The following is a 23,010-nucleotide window of genomic DNA, read 5'->3' on the forward strand; positions in this document are numbered from 1 at the left end:
TATTTGAATATCTGTTTTGAGTTCTTTGAGGTATTTACCCAGAAGTGGAATTGCAGGATCATATGGTAATTCCATGTTTACCTTTTTGAGGAACTGCATGGCATCCAAGCCTTTGTGTAACCCTTTCCTCTTCCATTTGGGTAAAACCTGTGATTTGCTTCTCTGTTAGAATATGGCAAAGGGTGATAGTATGTCACTCGCTGAATTAGGTTATGTTATAGGGCAAAAGGGATGGGATATCACCGCATTCAGTTGCATTATGGGGCAAAGTAGTTGGGTATTACTGCTGTGATTATGTTCCATCTTAGTGGACTAGCGAACAGATTGTAGTTTTTGGCTTGAAGAAGTAAGCTGCCATATTGAGGACGTGCATGTGGCAGTAAACTGTGGGCAGCTTCTAAGGATCTGAGTGAGGGCGATCTCTATCTGAAAGCCAACAAAAAGGTGGGGTGCTGAGTCATACAGCCACAAGGAAATAAATTCTGCCAACCCCCTGAATGAGTTTGGATTTGTCCCCAGTTGAACCTCTAAATGAAAATATAATATAGCCACACCTTGACTGCAGACTTAAAAAACTCTGAGCAGAGTATTGACAAGTGTTTTCTTTACTAGGCTGTCTTGAGTAGGGTTTTAGTTTTTCTTTAGTCCTTCTTTACATTCTTGTTTCAGTGACTTGTGCAAGTTCAGGTAGTGGTTTAGGTGGCTTATTACGCACTGTGATCTATTTAGACCCAATACTTCTATTGGTATAATTGTAGTTTGTTTTCTAATAAGAAATCTGGCCTTCTTGAAATCTTCAATTTGGACTTAATGAGAGTCCAAACTAATTCTGTCTTGAGGGTGAGTAGCAGAGTCCTTAGGAGTTGACATATGTGGTCGTTAGGAGAGCATATGATCTGGAAATTCTGCTTGTATTGTATATGCTTTCTTATGAAATTAATGAATGTAGTGTCTTGTAGGGAGAAGGAATGTTCCTTGAACCAAGGTCCCACGGTGACCGCTATGGGTTGGGACATGGTAAATTGAAGGTTATTAGAGATACTCATGATCTGAGTACTTTGTTGACTCTGAGAACGAGCTTGTGTAACAGTGGTTGGGCTTAAAGTTATGGTGTATTACTTGTATCACTAATAACTAGTTAGTGAAATTTCTCGTAAGTTGAGGGGTAAAATGGGAAATAGGTACTTGATTTGCTGTTCAACATTGTCTATTATATATTTTTTTTCTTCATTTTCTTGGCTAATATAGAACAATGGTTTATTCATTGTCACTTCTGTTTACAATACTGCAGGTGTCTTTGTCAAAAGATTGCTTTAATTTCTGGAGTGGGAACATCTAGTTTTATCTGTAAGTCCATCAGTTTATTCTGGGTCTTATTCTGCTTTTGTTTTCAGGCTCTTTCAAAATGTATAGTATGTCATTAAAGATCAGACTATATGACTATATACATCCAGTTTTTGCTTGTTTATAAAATTTTCAGTTTCTGGCTTAAGGCTACTCACAACAAATGAGGAGGGAAATGGATGATAACTGCTTCAGGGTCTACTCCTGAATGCTATCTAAAGGTACTGAAGAGTTCTCTCTGAAGAGCCCAATAAATGTATCCTTTCTTTGCTAGCACAACTGCATTAGAGTCCAACCTGTTTCCATAGGAAAGATTTCGGTAGTGGCTTCCCAAGCACCTTTCCCATAAACTCCAGTATCGAAACCTCTCTGGTTTCCTGTGCAATTAGGAGTCTGAAGTCACTCTCAGGTCTTTCCATTTTTCCCTTTCCTCTAATAGTTTTTAATCTGAGGTTCTTAGAAGCAATATGAACCAACTGATACAAATATGAGGGCCCTAGATTATTTATACATTCCTCAATTTCTTTGTAAATATCTGTCTAATCTGTGTAAGCTTTGGAAAGTCTTTAATACTACTTAGTTCAGGAGAGACCAAAGTTTTAATGTAGCCCTCAAGGCTAGCCCTGTTCTGACAGTAGCTTAATTTTATTTATAAATTTTTTAATGTTTTTTATTTTGGAAAAGGGGGGGAGAGGCAGAGAGAGTATGGAGAGAGAAGATCTGAAGCAGGCTCTGTGTTGACAGCAGGGAGCCTGATGTGGGGCTCAAACTCATGAATTGTGAGATCATGCCCTGAGCCAAATTCGGACACTCAATTGACTGAGCCATCCAGGCACCCCGACAGTATCTTAATTTTAAAAGGTAATGTTGCTTTGAGGGTTTCTGGCCAACTAGAAGAATAAGGGAGCAGGTCAGTGGAAGAAAGAGCAGGGCAGGGGCAAATGGAGGAAAACAGGATGGAGGAAAAGGAATAGCAGGATGAAGACCAGGAGGTTTGAGAGAGATGTAAGTTTTTCACATTTTTCACTTGACTTTTCCTGTGCTTTTCCTCTTCCCTGTGAGCTTTGTCTTCCTTATGAATTTTGTAAGGAAACAAATGTGGAATCTGAATTCCTTTTGGAGGTTTCCTCATTGTATTAAAAAAAAATAGCAGAACACTAGGTGTTTGAGATTTTGAGTCTTCCCCTCACCTCACAGGTGACTCTCAAACCATATCAACAGGTTACAAAAGAAGGGTGCCTGGGTAGCTTAGATGGTTAAGTGCCTGACTCTTGATTTTGGCTCAGGTCATGCTCTCATGGTTTGTGGGTTCGAGCCCTGTGTTGGGCTCTGTGCTGACAGCATGGAGCCTGCTTGGGATTCTGTCTGCTGTTTCCCTGTGCATGCGCTCTCTCTCAAAAATAAATAAATTAAACTTAAGGGTTACAAAATAGTCTACTATAATTCTGAATTATCCTAGGTGAGAGTATGCTATTTAGAAGGATAAGAACATAAATATAACTTCTGAATTTAGTACCTTTAAGGAGAAGTCTGCCTCACAGCATAGGCTTGGCCTGTGACGAACCCATGTGAACCTCATAATAGCACATCTTGAGCTCCCAACCTAATGGTTGGCTATCTCTGATTGTAGACCTGATAATATGCAGTGCTGTGGTGGTTTAAGATTTGAAGGGGAGATCTCTCCCATGGACAAAACAAGGTAGAGAAGATTGTCAAGGTTTTATTACAGGTTTCAAAGCAAATTTTATCCTATTTAGATACCAATGTGATGAAACCATCTGAATATATTGGCTTCTGGAGCTAGTACAATGATGAATTTGTAGGTCCTATACTTGTCTTCTTCCATATGAACTCTTTCTATGGACTTAGAACAAGATATGCTGAGGATATTTTATTACTAATAAGGAAAGTTTTGTTAATAAAAAGGAGGGCTTCTTCCAATAATAAACATTTCAAATCTAATCATGATATCAACAGATTCCTGGTTTCTGAGGTTCCTGAAAAGGAAATTGGGACTCTCCCCAAAGTGAGATTTTTCTCACCATTGTTTTTGGGGACACCCCTGGGTGGGGGGCTCAGCAGGCATCCGAAGATCACTACAGTTTTGGAATCTAGGGTCTTGAACAGAACTTAGTGGAACTTCCAAGATTGCCTCAAAGTGATGGTATCTTTAACTGTAGTAGGTAATAAAGTTGGTTTTGCTTGTGCTTCCTAGTCTTTTCAGAGAGGCTGCATTTGACAACCTGCATTTGAATTTGCAACCTCTGTTAATTTGGAAAATAGGGAAAAGTAGCAAGTAGAAGAAAAAAAACCCATTTATCTTTTCAGTTTTGTCTTCTTGTATGCTTTAGGTGATTTTTAAGATCCAGTCATACTCTTAAATAATGTCAGATTCTTCCTACTGTGTTAACTTTATGGTACACAGTTCTTGGCACCTATGGTCTGAATTAGTTAAGCCACAAATGAACCTGCAGGTTATAGTTTTCTGATAAGCATTTGAAAATAATTTTGGCTGATAAATTTTTATGCTGGTATTATTTCTAGTTTGCTTTTAATTATTTGATATGAGAAGCTGTACTTATTCTTTAAGTTTGGTTATTAATTTAGATTTCTTGTGTAGTGACTCTGTATTCATTTGGAACTACACTACTTTTCACATTTTATAGTTTAGACTTGTTGGGTAAAAGATTACTTTTAAGGGTATCTATGCAGATGAAGGTTTGCTTATACAAATAAACAGTGTAAATTTTTGGAATATCTTGTGGTTTTAGCAATTGCATTAGCAGTACTTTACCATTGAAAGAATGTATGTGTTAATTATAGATAATTGTGTTTTTTAAAATCCATAGGTTTTTTTTTTTCCTTTTTTTTCTTTTCCTTGTTTTTTCTGTCTGTCTCTCTTTTTTTTACTTAGCTTCTGGTATCTTTAAAGATAAATTTCTTTTTTTTCCTTGGCAATTGTATTATATTCTACTTTTTTTCCCCCAAGTAATTTTCACATCTAACTTGAGTAAATTAATGTGATTTCAATTCATTATATTTCTTTTTAAAACTTTTGTTCCTTTCCCATTTGAATGTTTATGCTGTTGTATGGAGGGTATAGAGGGATGGTTTACTACATTCTTTTAAAATCTTAACACAATTTTTAAAAAAATGTTTATTTTTTTATTTTTGAGAAAGAGAGTATGTATGCACATGGGGGTAGGACAGGGTGGGGGGGCAGAGGAACCAAAGTGGCCTTTAACAAGTTCTGTTCTATTCAACATCTTATTAACTTGACCTCAGGAACTTGAGAGCAGTGAAGTGTGTATTTCAAGCTGGTAGAAGACAGGGTTTGGAACCCCAGCCCACTTGTCTAGCAAAGAATAACAACTGCACACCATAATTTCAAAGAGCTTCAAGTCCCCTTAGGAGGCTGTAGACAGGCAACATAATACATTTTAATAATTCAGAGCTCAGAGTGCAGGGGACCCACGTAGGAGGGGCACCAAACCTAGTTTGAGGGCATCCTGGCAGATCTACCAATGATTTCTAAAGTTTGAGCAGTAGTGAGTTAGCTAAAGAGTGAGGGTGGTGATGGAGACACAGCTCCAGGGTCAGTGAGAACATCTTATCGTGAAAGCTTAGAGCTCCGAGACGGTTGGAGCTTTAGAAAACTGCAGGTCTGCGGTGTATGGGTCTGTAGTAAGAGCAAGCTGGAGAGAAAACGAGGATCCAGGTATATGTGGCCTTGACTGCTATGTGCCTGGTTTTGGAGGTTAGCCTTAGAGCTTTGGGAGCCTCTGAATGGTTTGATGTAGAAAAGTTAACATGATAGAATTCTAGAATTGGAAAACTTACTTTGGTTTGTGATGTGGAAAAAGGATTGAAGCAGTACAAAACTTGAGGTTGGTCAGTGAATTAAAAGTGCTTTTCCTCAGTAAGAAATGATAGGGGCCTAAAATAAAGTATTAGGATGGAGCAGAGTGGCTGGTGTGGAGTGCCTGGTGGAAGCTGAATTTATAGCTTATATGATCTGGTACACGTCAGGAGTGGGGCAGAGGGAGGAACCACCATTGATGAAATGGCTGCATTTGCTTGTGAATATCTATCAGCATTCCAGTTTGGGGGTAAATTCATTAAACTTCTCTGAATTCTTATTGCCCTTTAAGAGAGAATAGTAGGATTATTACATCTCAGAGCAGAGTGTGGTAATTTGAGGTTTGTGGATTATGCAGTGTAGGTTTAAAGTAGTCATTGTTTTTGTCACCCAGTTAGCCAGATTTTACAAACTGCACCCTTGCTTTAGCAGAAAGAGCCAAATAACAACAAAAACTAGCATGAAGGGAATCATTTAAAAAACCAAAAAACCAAAAATTTGAAAAGCTGTGTCCTATAATTACAAAGTACAGTATAGACATCAGTATCCTTTTCTCCTGCTAAACCAAGAAGAACTCTCTTGATGCCTCAAAGGCTCTATATTTTTGAAAAAAGATTCAATTATGTTTGCTATGCTGACAGTAATAATAGAAATGTGTACTAAAGTTTAGTAAGATTTGAAAGTATATTAGTCTATAGACTACGTATAGTCTGTAGACAACATAGTCGTCTGCTTGACTCGGAGTTGTCTGGAAAACACAGTCAGCTGGAAACTATTTTCCTGAACCCAGGACTGCTGAAAGTTTAGCTCTGCTTTATACACAAATGCAGAATAGTTTGAGGATGCTTTTTGTGTACAGATACGCTTTTACCCATATTATATTGAAGCAATGATTTCCTACCCCCCAAAACAGTTGCTGATTTGTTGTAGAACCAGCCAAGGAAAGTAAACCGTAAGTAGCTTCTTATATGAATTAGTAGCAGGACTGACATCCATTGAGGGTAGAGTTCGGGGTTGAGTGGGTAGGCTATATATGTATGTAGCAAGGACATGTATGGTCTGAATCACTGTAGAAGTAAATAGGGTGTCAGTGTTGTTTTTTAGCATGCAAAACATAGCATCAGTGATAACGAATTGAATTTGCCTGTCTTTTTTATAGTTTTTGCTTCCCTTCCCTGCCCTTCTTCCCTTGCTCATTGGCAATAGTGAGTATACAGATCATCTGATCCTGTGGAGTATTCTAGGGATGCAGGCGCACGTTTTTTGTGGTATTGTAATACCAATAATAGTTCTGTGTTGTACGGGTTCAGAGGCTGCATGATGACCACAAGACATACCAACCAAAGACAGGCAGGGAAGAAACAAACTTGGGACTCTTGGGTGGCAGACTGCCATTGCTAAGCATACTGTGTGCCACATACTGTTCCGTTGTACTTTAGCCTTAGCTAATTTCATCTTCTCAGTGATCCTATGAAATAGGTATTGTTACTATCTCCATCTTAGAGATGAGGAGACCCAATTCCAGGGAGACACCCTGGGAGGTAACTGGTTTGCTGTCAGAGAGCCAGTGTCGGAGCTCATGCCTTCTGGCTCCAGCACCTGTGTTCTTAGCCATTGGACTTTGGATGCCCCCCAGGTAGGTGCCATGGAGTATTAACAAATAGGTTTGTAGAAAAACCACCCAATTTTTATTAACTCCTTTGGACATTTTTTTTTTTTTTTTTTAGTGTTTATTATTGAGTGACAGAGACAGAGCATGAGCAGGGGAGGCTCTGAGCTGTCAGCACAGAGCCCGACGTGGGGCTTGAACTCACAAATCACCAGATCATGACCCGAGCTGAAGTCGGATGCTCAACCTACTGAACCACCCAGGCACCCCAACTCCTTTGGACATTTTTGTGATCTGCTTATTTAGATATAGCAACATCGTCCACTCCTCCCATCGTATTCTTTTGTAAAACATAATTTTTGACTGTTTTGTTCTTTGGTTAGATGATAGAGCTCATTTAATGTAAATTATGCTCAAAGAGAGGAGTAAAAGAAATAGTTACTGGTTCTGGTGGTGTCTTTACTCTTTCTGCATTTCTGGGACTGCTGTTTTGGAATTACACAGCTTAATATTTACCTCATCAGTGTCCCAAGTGCTCAGTAACTTCAGAACCTGAGTGTGGCTTCTTTCAAACTGGGTTTATAGGCTGGGATTAGAGAAAGAACCACAGGGATCATAATCATTTAGGAGAATAGAATCAAATGATATTGTTAGACCATTCCTTTGTCCTTCTTCCTGATTTGAAGCCATCAGGAATATTATTGCTAATGATTTGTTTCATTTAGTTTTATACTTTTCTGTGTTTTCTCAATTGTATTAACTTTTGATATAAAAACAGAAATATTCTAAGTTCTTAAAATTGTATAAGGGCATTAATAGCACCAAATTTGTTTTATTCCTTGTGTTGAAATTTTTGTATTTGACTTTTCTTTGATTTTCAGGGGATAATTGTCCCACCTGTGAGAAATTTTCTCTTAATAAATCATAGAATGTTATCGTATAGAACACTTCTTGAATGGAATCTGCTGTCTTAATCCCTGTAATATTTTCACATGTTGTATATCATATAATGCATAGATGTGGGAACTGTCTTAATGTTCTAGGGGTGCCTGGCTGCTTCAGTCAGTAGATCATGCGACTCTTAATGTTGGGGTTTTGAGTTCGTACGCCATGTTGGGTATAGAGATCACTTTAGAATCTTAAAAATAAAATCTTAAAAGGGGGCACCTGGGTGGCTCAGTTGGTTAAGTATCCAGCTTCAGCTCAGGTCATGATCTCACAGCTCATGAGTTCTAGCCCTGCGTCTGGCTCTGTGCTGACCTGGAGCCTGCTTCAGATCCTGTGTCTGTTTCTCTCTGCCGCTCCCCCACTCGTGCTCTGTCTCTCTCTCTCAAAAATAAATAAACATTAAAAATTTTTTTTAAAGAAAACAATATTCTAAAGCAAAGAGTAGAAGCAATTCTTTTTCTTCAAATATTGCCAAGTTAGATTTGTGAAGAAGTAATGATGTTTTGCTTAAAAGGGATTTGTTTTATATAAATAGTGAAGTGTATTTGGTAAAATCAAGTTTAATACTTATTTTACATTTTTATAAATCAGGTTGAATATCTGTTGTTTTCTCCTATATTTTAGTATAATGTGTGGCCCTTCAATTTGAAAAGTTACTGCCATGTAAAATTTGATCACTTATTTATTTAGAAAATTTATTTATTTATTTTGAAAGAATGAGAGAACAGGAAGGGCAGAGAGAGAGAATCCCAAGCAGGTTCGACGCTGTCAGTGCAGAGCCTGATGTGGGCTTGAACTCATGAACTGTGAGATCATGACCTGAGTCAAAACCAAGGGTCAACGCTTACCTGACTGAGCCACCAGCGCACCCTAAAGTCTGATCTTTTAAATTAATGAAACATTTGTTTAAAATTACAGCTTGGGTAGCACTATTTTTTAAGTTTTTTTTTTTTTTTTTTTTTTAAAGAATAGTTTTTGTGAAACCCAAGTTTCAAACATTTGAAGCTGCAGCATGCAGTAAGAAAAGTGCTTGTCTGGGGCGCCTGGGTGGCTCAGTTGGACGTCTGACATCGGCTCAGGTCATGATCTCTCAGTTGGTGGGTTTGAGCCCTGTGTCGGGCTCTGTGCTGGTAGCTCGGAGCCTGGAGCCTGCTTCAGATTCTGTGTCTCCCTCTCTCTCTCTGCTCCTCCCCCCACTTATGCTGTCTCTCTCTTTCAAAAATAAAATAAAACATGAAAAAAAAGTGCTTGACTGAGGATAAAAAGACAAGGGCACATATTGGGCTTGGTTTTGCCCAGTGGCAGTGGTACTTCATTGAGTGTGCTTTGTGTTAAACTGAAGCAAAACCCTAGCCCATCTGGTTCTTGAGCTCCTGCTCTGAGCTACCAAGTGGTACTTCCCTTGCTGTATATCACTTAGATGTGTCGATTTGAACAAGCCACTACATCTCCTTGGTTAGAAGTTTATTTGCTTCAAACACTGATGCTCTGGAGATGAGCCCTTCTGTTGGTGCTGGCACCTACTGCAACAGGCTGGTTTCTGTGGAAGCTGATGCATAGTTGTTTATTCATTCAACAAATAACGTGTGGATGTATTGACTTGCTGAGCTCTGGGGATTTCATAGAGAGCAAGCAGACCTAGTCATTGCTGTCAGGGAGATTAAGTGATAGGGGCTGTCATAATTGAAGGGCAGAGTGTAATGTTGCACAGCAATGGCACCTAACCTGGTGTAGAAGGGCTGGAGAGGCTTTCTAGAGAAGGTGAGGTTTAGGTGAGATGTGAAGCACGCACCCCTGTGTTTGAGAGAAAGTGGTAGTTTTTCTCTCATCTGGACTATAGCTTCCCAACTAAAGTCCTCACATCCCTCTTGCCTCTCTCTAAACTATTCATGTGTTCATAGTCTTTATTCAACAGCTGTTTATCGAATGACTACTATGTGTCAGGCAGTTGTAGGCATTTAAAATATATCACTGCACCGGTTAGTGATTTCTGCTTTCCTGGAGGTTGTACTTTAATGTGGTAGGGAAATGAAGAGGGTAGACAATACTCAAAATAATGAGCAAATTATAAGCTCAGATTCTTCAGAATGCAGCCATAGTGGGGACTCGGTTTTCTTGCTCTTAGGCTGAAGTTCAGTGTCTTTATTGTGGCCTGTGGCAGCTCTGCTTCCTTGTACAGTTGGCTTACTCTTCAGGCCCCAGCCCCGCTGACTCTGTTCCACCCTTTCTTTCATTTGCAGGTCTCTCTTCATAGTTGCAGTATCTGAGAAGTTTCCAGGAACTCTGTTTTTAAATTAGAGATTCCCTGTTGTCACATGCCCTCTTCACTTCTGCGTAACATGCATCTCAATAATGATTTCTTAGCCACTGTGTGTCATGTAAGGGTCTGTCTTTTCCACTAGACTATAAATTACATGAAGGCTGGCATGGTGCCTTTCTTGTTCCCTCCTGTCGTCAGGGCCTGGTATGGGGCGTATAGTGTAAGAGTTGGATTGGTGGAAGGGGGCGGAAGAGTAGTGGGTTTCTGGATGAGCTGAGGAGGAGGTGTAAAGGCCAGGCAGCTGGAGGAATGCCTGTGTGGGCTTGGGGGTGGGAAGGAAAGCAGAGGTAGGGAGGGACTGGGGACAAGACTGGTGGCGCAGGCAGGCGGGATCAAGTACTGACACAAAGTAAAGGAATTAAAATTTGGTTGTAAGGCAGTGGGGAGTCATGAAAAGTTTAAGCACATTTTGGGAATACTAGTTTGTTGTGATAACATTTAATGTCCTGGAAATCATTAAGTATTTTGAATAACACCTTCAAGTGTGGCTGGTTTGATTTTTAAATTGTGAAAGAGGTATGAAGTATGAAATTTTGATCTTACTGGTAATAAAGTTAAACATCTACCTAAGGGTCTGTAGCCATAAGTCAAAGTTGCCTCTTCTCCAACTCTTAATCCTATTTTTGAGCAGTAACTCAAGCTGAGGTGGTTGAATATGTCCATACATGACCTTTGATGAGCATTCCAAGGTATTTTTCTATCTTAATGTGGATAAGGTCATATATATATTATCCTACAACTTGCTTTCCCCCATGGCACACACTATATTTGGCATATTCTTGAAGTGGAAGAGTTACCTTCCTAAACCCTAGTCCTCATTCCCTGGCATAGAGCCAAGGCATTTGGAACTGTGTCCTGAGTCTCAAAAGGTCCTGCTGGAGAGGCCATGCCTTCCACCGGATTTTATACTGTCCTTTTCTGCCGCTTGCTTTTTGTCTTCAGTTTTCACCTCACAGACCTGGTTTCTAGAACATAGGAAATGGCTTCCAAATTTGGGGTTTTGTTCATGTTGTTCCTTCTGTCTACACTTCTTTTTCCCTAATCTTCCCATGGCAGCGACTGTTTTCTTCAGGCTTTAGTTTATATTTCACTTCAGAAGGATCCTTTTTTTTTTCTTTTTAATTTATTAAGTAATCTCTACCTCTGAGTTGGGGCTCGAACTCGCAACCCCGAGATCAAGAGTCACACGTTGTACTGACTGAGCCAGCCAGGCACCCCCAGAAGGACCCTTTCTGGGCAGTCTGTCTAAAACCTGTTCTCCCTCCCTGTCTCCCTCAGTACTGTTTGTTTCCATGTGCCATTTATTTCAGTTCTCGGTTGGTTTGTTTGCTCTCTTTCAGTTTCCCTTATTAAACAAGTCTGTTAAGTTCTGTGGGTGCAAGAACTATTTCACATAGTATTACATACGGATCAACCTCATCTTTTAAAACTTTTAAAAGACTATGGCATATTCCATTTCATGTATGTATCCTTTTTGGTACCAGTCCCTTACTGAAAACCTTTAAAATTGTTTTTCTGATTTTCTTATCAAATCACAAGCAACAAATTAAAAATAATTTTACTTATATATTTCTCTGTGTGCATGCATGTGCCTATGTGTATAGGATAGCTTCCTAAAAATGAAATTGCTGGGTTGAGAGATTTAGGTCTTCAAGCTTTATAATATATATAATATGTCCTGAATAAAATATCTTGGGATAAATGAATGACAAGTGAAAAATTTATTTTTAAGGCAGTTTGATTTTACTTGGAAGTGAATTTAGTAAAATTTGCTTGTCATAGTAGGAAAAAAAATTTGTTTTTAAGAGTTGTCAGATAAAAATACAGGTTGCCCAGTTAAACCTGAATCTTAGATAATGATTTTTTTTAAAATGTTTGTTTATTGTTGAGAGAGACAGAGAAACAGCATGAGCAGGGGAGGGGCTGAGAGAGAGAAGGGGACAGAGAATCCCAAGCAGGCTCTGTGTCCTCAGCACAGAGCTGGATGTGGGGCTTGAACTCACAAGTTGTGAGATCATGACCTGTGCTGAAACCAAGAGTCAGACACTTAACCAACTGAGCCACTCAAGTGCCCTGATAATGATTTTTTTTTTAAGGTCCCAAATATTGCATAACACATCATGGTAAGGAAATGTAACATACTGATTAAGTTAAAAGACAGGATTGTTTTGTGGTTATTTATAGAAATGTTGGATTTGTGACAGTCAAAATTTTTATAAGTTGTGCTTTGTGTAAATAGATATCTTTATATACACACATCTACAATGTGTACATAATAAATATCACTAATGAATTCTGTGCATTATCTTTTAACATTTGCCTGTTTGTCAGTTCTCTCAAGATAACAGACTTTTGAGACAGCAGTTTATCTTCTCTCAGAATATCTTTTGCAAATATACTACTACACATTTGAAAGAAAAGACATGTTAAAAGTTTCCTTCTAGGCTTCTTATAATCCAGTCTCCATCAGCCAGCACTCTTCCTGTATTTTGTTCGCGAGGCACTAATTGTCCGCATTTGGCAGCTTTAACACTTCCTGACAGAGAGGCTATTAAGGGGAAGTATTCTCCAATAACTGTCACTGGCTTGAACAAAGAACCTCCAAACTCAATGTGTGGAAACCACTAACATTCTTAAATGACCCTTTTCATGGATTTTTATCCCTTTAAGCTAAAATTTGGAGAATGTAGGGTCAGTGAAAACAGCAAGGTGTAATAAAACAGTAAACCTTGATTTTTTTGGGAGAGTAGAGTGGGAGGTATAGATTTATCTCTGACTTGCAAACAATTGTTATTTGGAAAATCTCATTAGCAGATGTGACTGCTTGGAGTAAAAAAAAAAAAAAAGAGAGAGAGAGAGACTTAAAACTGATGTTGCTTTCAGGACCGCTTTGAACTTAACAAGCACCTATTTGTGGAGCAGACTGGCTAATGAAAGGAAATTAAATTTTTCTGACAACTTCCCCTGCCAACCTCCTTATTCAGGGGATGTTATTAGGTACTGAAGACTTTTAAGGAAGATTTTTTTTTTTTTTATTAGACATAAATGAACCAGTTATAAACATCCCCCGCCCCTCCTTTTGGGGGAGAATTCTGACATGGTTACTCTACACCTTTAGATTACTAGCTTAAAAGCTTAAAAAATACCGGTCTTCACTTTAATATTTTAAAGTTATTTTTGAAAAATTCAGGCATTCTCACTACCTAATGGTTTCAAAACATTACTGTTATTCCTTGTGATTAGTTTACATCACTGAATTGTAAAGAAAAGGCATATTTACTAGGGAGGCTTGGATGTAACACCTTCTTTTCAGCTGTCTTTTTATTTTTCCATGGGGAGATGTATCAGGAGTGTCCTGTGCTGGGCGTGTTAGGTGAAAGTTAATGATCAATGAAATGGTTTAGATTCAAGGGAAATTTTTTTCCTTTCAGTTGCATTGGTTGGTATTTGGCAATAATTCTTACATGCATCAACTCTTACCTTGTACTGTTCTGGGAGGCATTTGCTTTCCTTGGCGCTTTTCAAGTTTTCCCCCATAAGTTGGTTCATGGAATTTAAAGTTTTAAATTACTTGTCTTAATAAGATATAAAGATAAAATATGTACCTGACAAAATAATGAAATAAAAAGGAAAAAGTAATGGAAACTACTAAAGGAATTTTTGGGGAGACAATTGACAATTCCTGGAGATATTGGAAATTTACTTTTTTTATTTCTGGAAAATCTTGAGCCTCTCTGAAACAATAGAGAATCAACTCCCCCTGCTGACAGAATCCAGGAAAACATGACATGTAAATATCAGAGGACAGGAACAAGCTGGTTGTAGACAAGCTTTAATGATCTGATTTATGATTCAGTATTGATTGTAAACATCTAAATTCTGCTGTTAAATTCCAGCAACTGCACCAAATCATTTGGCAATTCTGGTAGTGCTTCCTGCCAGCTCATTTCAAACTGCTTTGAGTTTCTTAATATAATAATGATGAGGTAGAATTTACATTCCACTTATGGTATTAATTTTACATTTCTCTGAAAGAAAAGAGTTAGAAGGTTGTAAAATTGAACATTAAATGAATCAGAGGAGACAGTAGTGCAATATATGACTGCCCTAAAGACATTGTGCAATGGCTGATGGGATTAATGTTGGCTCTCATTTCCTGCTTTTACAGGATGCAGATGAAGCTGTCAGAATTGCAAGGGAAATTGGTAAGTTCTTAAATTAACTTTGCTAGAGTTTCTGTGTCTTTCAACAGATACGGTTGAGTAAACATGTAATAAGTAACCCCATAGAGCAAATAATATTTTAATACATTTAGGATTCTGATTACTTGTCCCTTTGGAAGAATTTATCTGCTGAATTAGCATATGATTAAAGTGAACTTTAAAGAGTAATTTGACTTTTTAATTACAGCTCTTTTGTAAGTTGAAACCACTGGCTAATTAAAAGAAGGAATTGTCTTAACTCTTGAGATTGGATATAATGTAAATTTTATGTATTTAGCTGAATACAACCTATTAAGGTTAAAGACATAGATGATTAAAATGAAGATTTCACATTTGACAAGGCTCTTCAAGTTTTTACCTTGTCCTAAGATATTTTAATAATCTTGCTAGGAAACAGAATTTGAGAAATCAGAACTGGATATTCTAAATTGGAGTAAACGGTAAACTGAAGGACATGTTAATGACTGTGTTACTTGATTGTTTTAGGTACAATTATACTTAGGGCAGGGCTTATCAACTTCTTATTTAAAAAAAATATTCCTTTATTGCTCATGACAACTGTTATATTTTCAGTATCTGCCAATTAAAAAAATAGGCGAGGACAAATTGTTATCATGGATTAGTGGTGGTATCCAGTTACTTTACAGTTGTGTTAATCAAATTAGTATTTGTATACATTTGACAGAACTTTGTAGGTTTGTGAGAGAAATCTGACAATGCTCAGCAGTCAGCAAATCTCACCTTCTTAGCATTCCTACACAGATGGGGCCAAACTTTTCAGCATCCCGCATTAACATTTCTTTGGTCCTGTTTTGTCATTAAGATCCACTGTTTGGAATTGTTTTATCCACTGGGAGAACATTTGATTTGGCAACACTTACAGAGTTGTGATACATGGTATATACATCTTATTTCTGAAAGTAATCGATTGCATTAGTAAATACATTCTTTACAATTGGCTCAGGCTAGCTGAACAGTTCTTTAGTGATCTGGAAAGTTGTTGGCTTGTTGTGTCCCTGTTTCTGGTTGGGTCTGGCTAAATTATTTTGGTTTGGCTCATGGTTAAGTGTGTTTCGTTGTTTATTTGTTTTGCAAACATAGCTGCTACTGATACAGATTTGGATTTAAGACCCAGTCTTAGAAAATCTTATTTTATCTGACTATAACATCTCTTCCTTAATCATTTCTTCTGACACATCAACATTTTCAAAAAAACCATTTCAGTACTTCACAGGAAGATTTGCTGGATTGCTGAATAAGTTGGACTGCATGGAACTGATTCGTGGTTTATTTCTTTGAGAAAATCAAAAGCGTCTCTCTGAAGTTTGAAATCACTGTCATTCCTCACAGCCTAAGAGGCAGGTAGCATATACCTGCTGGCTTTTGAGGAGACTTTCTTCTAAAGTAATTTCACTTCATTCTACTGTATTCGTGTAGATTTAAGAAGTCATCTTTCTAGTTTAGGTGGTATTGTTATTAACTACAGAGTAAGATAGACTAGTACTGTTAACACAATAGTATCTACATAAAAAGGACAGAATATTTGGATAAATTTAGAGAAATGAAAGGGATTGGAAGAAAATCTTGAATTATATTGGCATGCTTTATTTCCAATTATGAATCTTCACCTCTTAAGCATTTCCTTTGTGTAAATGGCAGGCTGCAAATGGCTTTGCTTGCTTTTTCATGTCTTGTCCTTTATGTTTTCTTTCTTTTTTTCCCCCAAATAATCTGTGACCTTTAAAATAATCAGTTAATCATAGTGGGACTCTGAACAGTTCTCATCACCTGGCTTTCCTCAGTATTTTAATGCTGTGCTTTGCTCCCCTTTGAGCTAAGGAGTTACCGAATTGCATCGCAGGCTCTTTTCTTTATATTTAGGCGCAACCTTTATGACTCCTTCCTCTTTCCTATCTTCTCATTCTTCTCCAGTTATACCTTCTCATTTGTGAAATAAATGATCGTAATCATGGCTGTGAAGTCTAACAGTGCTAGTGTTTTGCTTATGCTGAAAGAAAGGGAAGCCATAAAATTTGAGGTGAAATAAAACATAATAATGAACCAGGGTCATCAGCCTATTATAAAGCTCTTGGAATTTCCCTGAAAACCCCCCTGAATCACCACTGAAACCTCCCATAAAACTGTTTCCCTGAAGTGCCAGCTTCTAAAATAAATGAAATGAAATTAAATATTATTCCACTCTCAGTATTTTGTATTTTTTGGTGATTCATCAGTTTTGTTTTCTACTCATTTTATTGAGATCTATCACACTTTAACTACATTATGATTTTGATGGGCTTTGGTGAATTCATTTAAGAGTTGAATTAAACATTGATTCCACAGGAAAATGTGCTCCTAGTTCTAAACAACTGAATTATAATCAAACCTTTGAAACTGTCTATTTATGGGTAGCAGATTGACGATGTCATATATACCTATTGACATATTTTTCTGCTTTCCTTCTTTCTGTGTTACCTGGAGAAAATTAAATTGGGCTTTTCTGTGATTCCCTCCTCTCTTGAGTCTTCTCTCCTGGAAACAGGAATCTGTGAGGCCAAAGGAGGAAGCTAACTGCCTTGAGCATTGATGAATTAGGTGTCTTTTACATAATAGTAGCTCTTGTTTATGGAGCATTTTTTCCATGTTACAGGCCCTTTGTGAATGTTATTTCTAATGCTAATTCCTGGGTTAATTATTTTCATTTACATTTAAGAAACTGAGGATTAGAAATGGTAAGTAATTTGCTCAAGGTCACAGAGCTACTGAGTGGTGGGCCTGCTTTTAAATATAGGTTCATTTAGCTGCAAAGACTATCGATTTTTCATTATACTTTTGCTAAACTAATGGGATTAGAGGATGAGAGCTAACATTTCAGTCACCACTTGGTGTAAAATACTGTGAGTCACTTAAGCATGTTATATGTGGCATTAAAGAAACAGCTTCGTATCGTCGACAGGGTGAGAGACCATTAGGGCTTAATATGTTACCTCTGTGTACTTGATTTTTGGTCTGCCTTGTCTCCTTCATTCTCACTCCTGATTTTTTCCTTTGACCTCTCTAAGTTTACAGATACAGAGCTATTGATCCCCGGTTTATCTTTAACCCCAGAGATAGACAACAGTAATCAGTAAGACTGATTTGCATTAAAGTTTGATCTTTTTTTTACTGGATCAAAGGTCCTTAATACAATCAAGCTGAATTGATTGGTGAAAGGAAAAGAAATTGTAAATCTGAAACCTGTCATTTAACCTGCCCTTTAGCTTCCAGATTGTTCTGATTCTTTTCTTTGGCACGTCTTTCTCAACAATTGCAGATCATGTCCGATTTAAATAAATGTTTTCTGATCCCCAGATTCACCATCCTCTAAGCCTGCTTCGTCCACAGTTTCTGCATCTCAGTAAATGTCACTCCCATTTACTCAGTGGCTAAAGCTAAAACCCAAGATCTATCCTGGTGCCATTGCCCTGTCATCCTAATGTCAATATATCAATAGATACTGTCAGTCCTTCATTCAGAATACCTCCTGTGTTCACTACTCACTATCTGTACGACTAGTACCCTCTCCCAAACTACCATTGTCCTCTCGGGGACTGTGACAATAGTTTCTCTGCTTCTTTTCTTAAACACTTCAAAGCCATTCTTTACATAACAGTTAGTGTGATATTTGAAAACTCTAAATAATAAGGACACACCCCCATCTCATCCCACTCCCTATCTGCTTGAAGCCCTGTAATGGCATTTCCTTGCACTTACATAAAATCAAAATTCCTTAGCCTGACTACAAACCCCAAATGATTTGGCACCTGCTTTCTCTCCAATCACATTTTATACTACTCCCCGCCTTGCCTGCTATACTTTAGTTACACCGGCTTTCTTGAACACCTCAAACTTCAGCCAACATCTGTTGTTGCCTGAGTTGTTAATTTTAGCCATTCTGACAGGTGTGTGGAGTTCTCACCAATAAAGTTGAACAATGTGCCTTCCAGTTAAAAAAAAAAAATCCTTGATTTGTAGAAAGTTTGCTGATTTCCGTGATGTCACTACTTCTACCATAGCCAATTTCAAGTTACCAATGAGACGTTATTACTTATTTTGAGAGGAAGAGAGAGAACGTGCATGTGTGGAACAGGGGCAGAGGGAGAGGAAAAATCCTAAGCAGACTCCGTATTGTCAGCGTGGAGCCCGACATGTGCCTTGACGTCATGAACCGTGAGATCGTGACCTGAGCCAAAATCAGGAGTTGGACACTTAACGGACTGAGCCACTCAGGCGCCCTACCAGTGAGACACTATTGAACGTGGAACTTGGAGAAGTACAGTAGCATGCCATTTTATAGTATTTCCACCATGCCAACACAATAGCATCAAGAACATAGATATAGCCAGGTGTAGGAAAATAATTAGAAAGTGGTGCATTTTGGGTATTACCAAGTTTCCTGAAAATTTAGCAGTTGGCTCTTCTGAGCTAATAAAAGCCAATTCTAACACACGGCTGGTTCTAGCCAATTGCTATAGACAGAATGTTTGTGTCCTCTCAAAATTCATGTGTGGAAATCTAATCCTCAATGTGATGGTATTTAGAAGTGGGGTCTTTGGGAAGTGATCAGGTCATCAGGACAGAGCCATGTGCCCTGATGAATGGGATTAGCATCCTTATAAAAGAGACCCCAAATATAAAAGATATTTGCAAATGACGTATCTGGATACAGGGTTAGTATCCCAAATCTATAAAGAACTTAACCAAACTCAACACCAGAAAAACAAATAATCCAGTGAAGAAATGGGCAGAAGACATGAATAGACAATTTTCCGAAGAAGACATCCGGATGGCCAACAGACACATGAAAAGATGCTCAACATCACTCATCATCAGGGAAATACAAATCAGAGCCACACTGAGATATCACCTTACATGGGTCAGAGTGGCTAAAATGAACAAATCAGGAAACTACAGCTGCTGGCGAGGATGTGGAGAAACGGGAACCTTCCTGCACTGTTGGTGGGAATACAACTGGTGCAGCCACTCTGGAAAACAGTGTGGAGGTTTCACAAAAAATAGTACTACACTACAACCTAGCAATAGCACTACTAGGAGTTTACCCAGGGGATACAAGAGAACTGATGCATAGGGGCACATGTACCCCAGTGTTTATAGCAGCACTTTGTTTCAACAATAGCCAAATTATGGAAACAGCCTAAATGTCCATCAACTGATAAGTGGATAAAGAAGATGTGGTTTATATATACAATGGAATACTACTTGGCAGTGAGAAAGAAAAATCCTGCCATTTGCAGCAACGTGGATGGAACTGGAAGGTATTATGCTGAGTAAAATAAGTCATTCAGAGAAGGGCAGAATCATATGTTTTCACTCATATGTGGATCTTGAGAAACTTAACAGAAGACCATGGGGGAAGGGAAAGGGAAAAAATAGTTACAGAGAGGGAGGGAGGGCAAACCACAAGAGACTCTTAAATACAGAGAGCAAACTGAGGGTGGATGGGGGAGTGGGGGAGAGGCAAAAGTGGGTGATGGGCATTGAGGAGGGCACTTGTTGGGATGAGCACTGGGTGTTGTATGTAAGCCAATTTGACAATAGATTATATTTTTAAAAATTCCATGAAAAAAAAAAAATAGACCCCAGAGAGCTCCCTTGCCTTTCTCACCATGTGAGGACTCTTGGCTGTTTATGAAACAAGAAGTAGGTTCTTACCAGACGCTGAATCTGCTAGCAACTTAATCTTCTATTTCTCAGCCTCCAAAACTATGAGAAATAAATGTTTGTTGTTTAAGTCAAAACAACAACGATAACAACAAAAAGAATATCTACAGAGGATCAGTAAGGAAATACAGATCTTGAACAACACTATAAACCAATTAGGCCTTATATATACAGAATACTTTGCACAACATTAGAAAAATACACATTTTCCTCAAGTGTTTATTAAAAGGCGTGAAGAACTGAATGATTGGGTTATAAAGCATTTTTAAGGAAAGGATGAAATAATATCAAACCAAACAGTATCTCATAAAGTGTGTTCTTTGTCCTGCAATGTTCTCAGGACTTATTTCAATATGGGAATATCTCCTTGCCGCTTTTATTGAAGTATATTGATGGATTGTTTTTCTCTTAAAATAGCATGGGATTCCCTGCATTAAACAGATTCTATTTATCTTTGCAAATGGTTGTTTTATGTTCATTTAGTTACTGTTTTGTAATAAAGTTGACCATGTGAGTTAGTTTTCCTTGCATTTCTAGTACTTAAGACAATGCTCATCACATAGTATATATTCAGCAAGTGGTTATTCAGTGAATGAATACAAATAGAAATGTGTATATCAGTATACAAATGAATTAAGTAATCATACATTAAATTTTTTTTCACAATATTTATAGACCATAATTTGACAGAGATTTTCTCACTTCCTCCCCCCCTTTCCTGATCTTGAATTTTGTAATGGAGATACCTGGGAAGAACTGGAACATTAAGTAAACCATGATAAAGTCTCAGCAAATAGATAATTAAAAAGTAATCTAAGATTATTCAAGTAAATTTAGTATGTGCTTGTTAACAACTACTCATCAATTCTCGAAGGTTGTCCTTGGATTCATTAGGCTGGGATAATGGCAGTTTTAGGAATCTTAGATTCAGATGTATGAGATTATGTGACTGATCCTTATTGCCTTCTCACTTCTCTCTGATGGTGACATCTTATGTTCTTAGCAAGATAGGCTCTCCCGTGTGTGCGTGCGTGCGTGTGTGTGTGTGTGTGCTTGTTTTTCTTTAAGATTTTTATTCTAGGGGCGCCTGGGTGGCACAGTTGGTTAAGCGTCCGACTTCAGCCAGGTCACGATCTCGCGGTCCGGGAGTTCGAGCCCCGCGTCAGGCTCTGGGCTGATGGCTCAGAGCCTGGAGCCTGTTTCCGATTCTGTGTCTCCCTCTCTCTCTGCCCCTACCCCGTTCATGCTCTGTCTCTCTCTGTCCCAAAAATAAATAAACATTGAAAAAAAAATTAAAAAAAAAAAAGATTTTTATTCTAAGTAATTTCTACACCCAATGTGGGGCTTGAACTTACAACCCCTACATCAAGAGCTGCACGTTCTACCGACAGAGCCAGCCAGGTGCCCCCTTCCATTGGTTTCTTTTTGATATTAGTCTTCGGACTGCCATGGCCTCTGGCTCTGGTTAGTGGGGAGGAGCTGTGGTCTTGCTTTCTTCTCTGTTCTGGCTCTTTTCCCCTGTCTGTACCTCCCATCTTCCTTTTGACATATCATTACATAAAAAGTTGCTTGTGTTTTTTTTTTTTTTTTTTTTTTTTTAACATAAGAACAAATTGTGTTAAGAGGGATAAAAATACTTGGCTAAGCCCCCAAATCTTTTATTTCCTCTATTTCATGCTGTTTATTTCACACATGGTATACGGCTGTGTGGTTGAAGATATATTGAAGAAACCTTTGAAGAACTGTTACAGTTTGTATACCTTCTTCTCAATCTCACATTCTGTTAATTTATTTTCCAAATAGGTCCACAGTAGAAGATATGATTAATATGCTAAGGAGATTTAATAAGAAATGCCTAAGGAAAAAGTTAGGTTGAAGAGAATGGTGTTCTTTGTGAAATCCATTAAAAAGTGAGGATTTTTTACCTTGCTCTTTTCCCATCATTGAAGTAATGTGGTCATTTGAGGTCAGAATGATAATCCCTGGGAGATGGGGGAATGAGAGTCCTATGTCCCCTTTCTTCATTTCCCACCGTCACTTAGGGTACTTCTGTTTTCTTTTATTACTCCAACATACACGTTTTGGTTTTAGCGTGATTTCACAAGTTCTCTCTGTGTATTTTTTCCATATTCTTTCCCATTGCCTCTCTTTTGCTTTTCTCAGTTCTTCCTCATCTTTTGTTTTTCTTGCATACCTTTTCTTTTTTCTGTTCTTCTGTTACACAAGAGGCTGTGTATAATGTTCCAACAGTAATGTGAAAACATTGAGCCTTTGGTTTTTGTTTGGAAACTTGCTGTGTGTGAACCCCTTTTGCTCTAATCTATCAATACATTAAATGTGCTCTATTTTTGTTCCTAGAGCAGAGCTAGGGATCTAATTTTTTATTTGCCTGAGTAGAGGGAAATAGGTAGACAAGATCAGTTTTTCTAAAAAGGATAATTGCTTTTTCCTTGCCAAATCAAAACAAGTCATGTTATGTTTTGGTTTACTTTAGCTTATAACGTGTCTTGATTGTATCTTTATGTGTGCAGTATTGGTTCATTCTTATTTAAACTAAATATATTTCTGTAGTTATTTGTGTTGTGTGTGTATGGCCAACGTAGGAAGGGCAAACCATCCTGTGCCCTTTTCACACTTTTAAAAAATTTTCCATTGGGAAAAATAAAGTGATAATAAGGATCACTTACAGTATCTTTTTAGAGAATATATATATTATTTATCTGCAGTGGTAGTGGAGATATGAGTCATTCATAGTTGGACTGCAATACATAACATGTTTACATTCCAGTTACTGGATGATGATAAATCCCAGATAGTATTCGATGCAAATATGTATCACCTCAGTCTAAATGTGTTAACCCAAAGCGTATGGCAAAACTAAGTTGATAATGCTAAAATTAACTATTACTGATTTGGAAATAAAAGACAGCAATAAGATCAGTAGAAAATGTTATGACCAAGTATACACAACATGAGTAATGCATTG

At 37.9% G+C, this 23,010-nt stretch overlaps 1 protein-coding gene across 9 annotated transcripts in view; it reads left to right on the top strand.

Annotated features, from left to right (window-relative positions):
* PCCA (propionyl-CoA carboxylase subunit alpha) overlaps window positions 1-23,010 on the top strand; it is a 416,136-nt gene that overhangs the window by 121,969 nt on the left and 271,157 nt on the right. For all 9 annotated transcript variants that reach the window (XM_045481124.1, XM_045481175.1, XM_045481160.1 and 6 more), the window contains one exon: window positions 14,249-14,285. In XM_045481124.1, coding sequence (XP_045337080.1) covers window positions 14,249-14,285 — 37 coding nt within the window. The remainder of the gene's footprint in view (window positions 1-14,248; window positions 14,286-23,010) is intronic.

The sequence above is a fragment of the Leopardus geoffroyi genome, chromosome A1 (genome assembly GCF_018350155.1).
Source record: "Leopardus geoffroyi isolate Oge1 chromosome A1, O.geoffroyi_Oge1_pat1.0, whole genome shotgun sequence".
NCBI classification, from domain to species: domain Eukaryota; kingdom Metazoa; phylum Chordata; class Mammalia; order Carnivora; family Felidae; genus Leopardus; species Leopardus geoffroyi.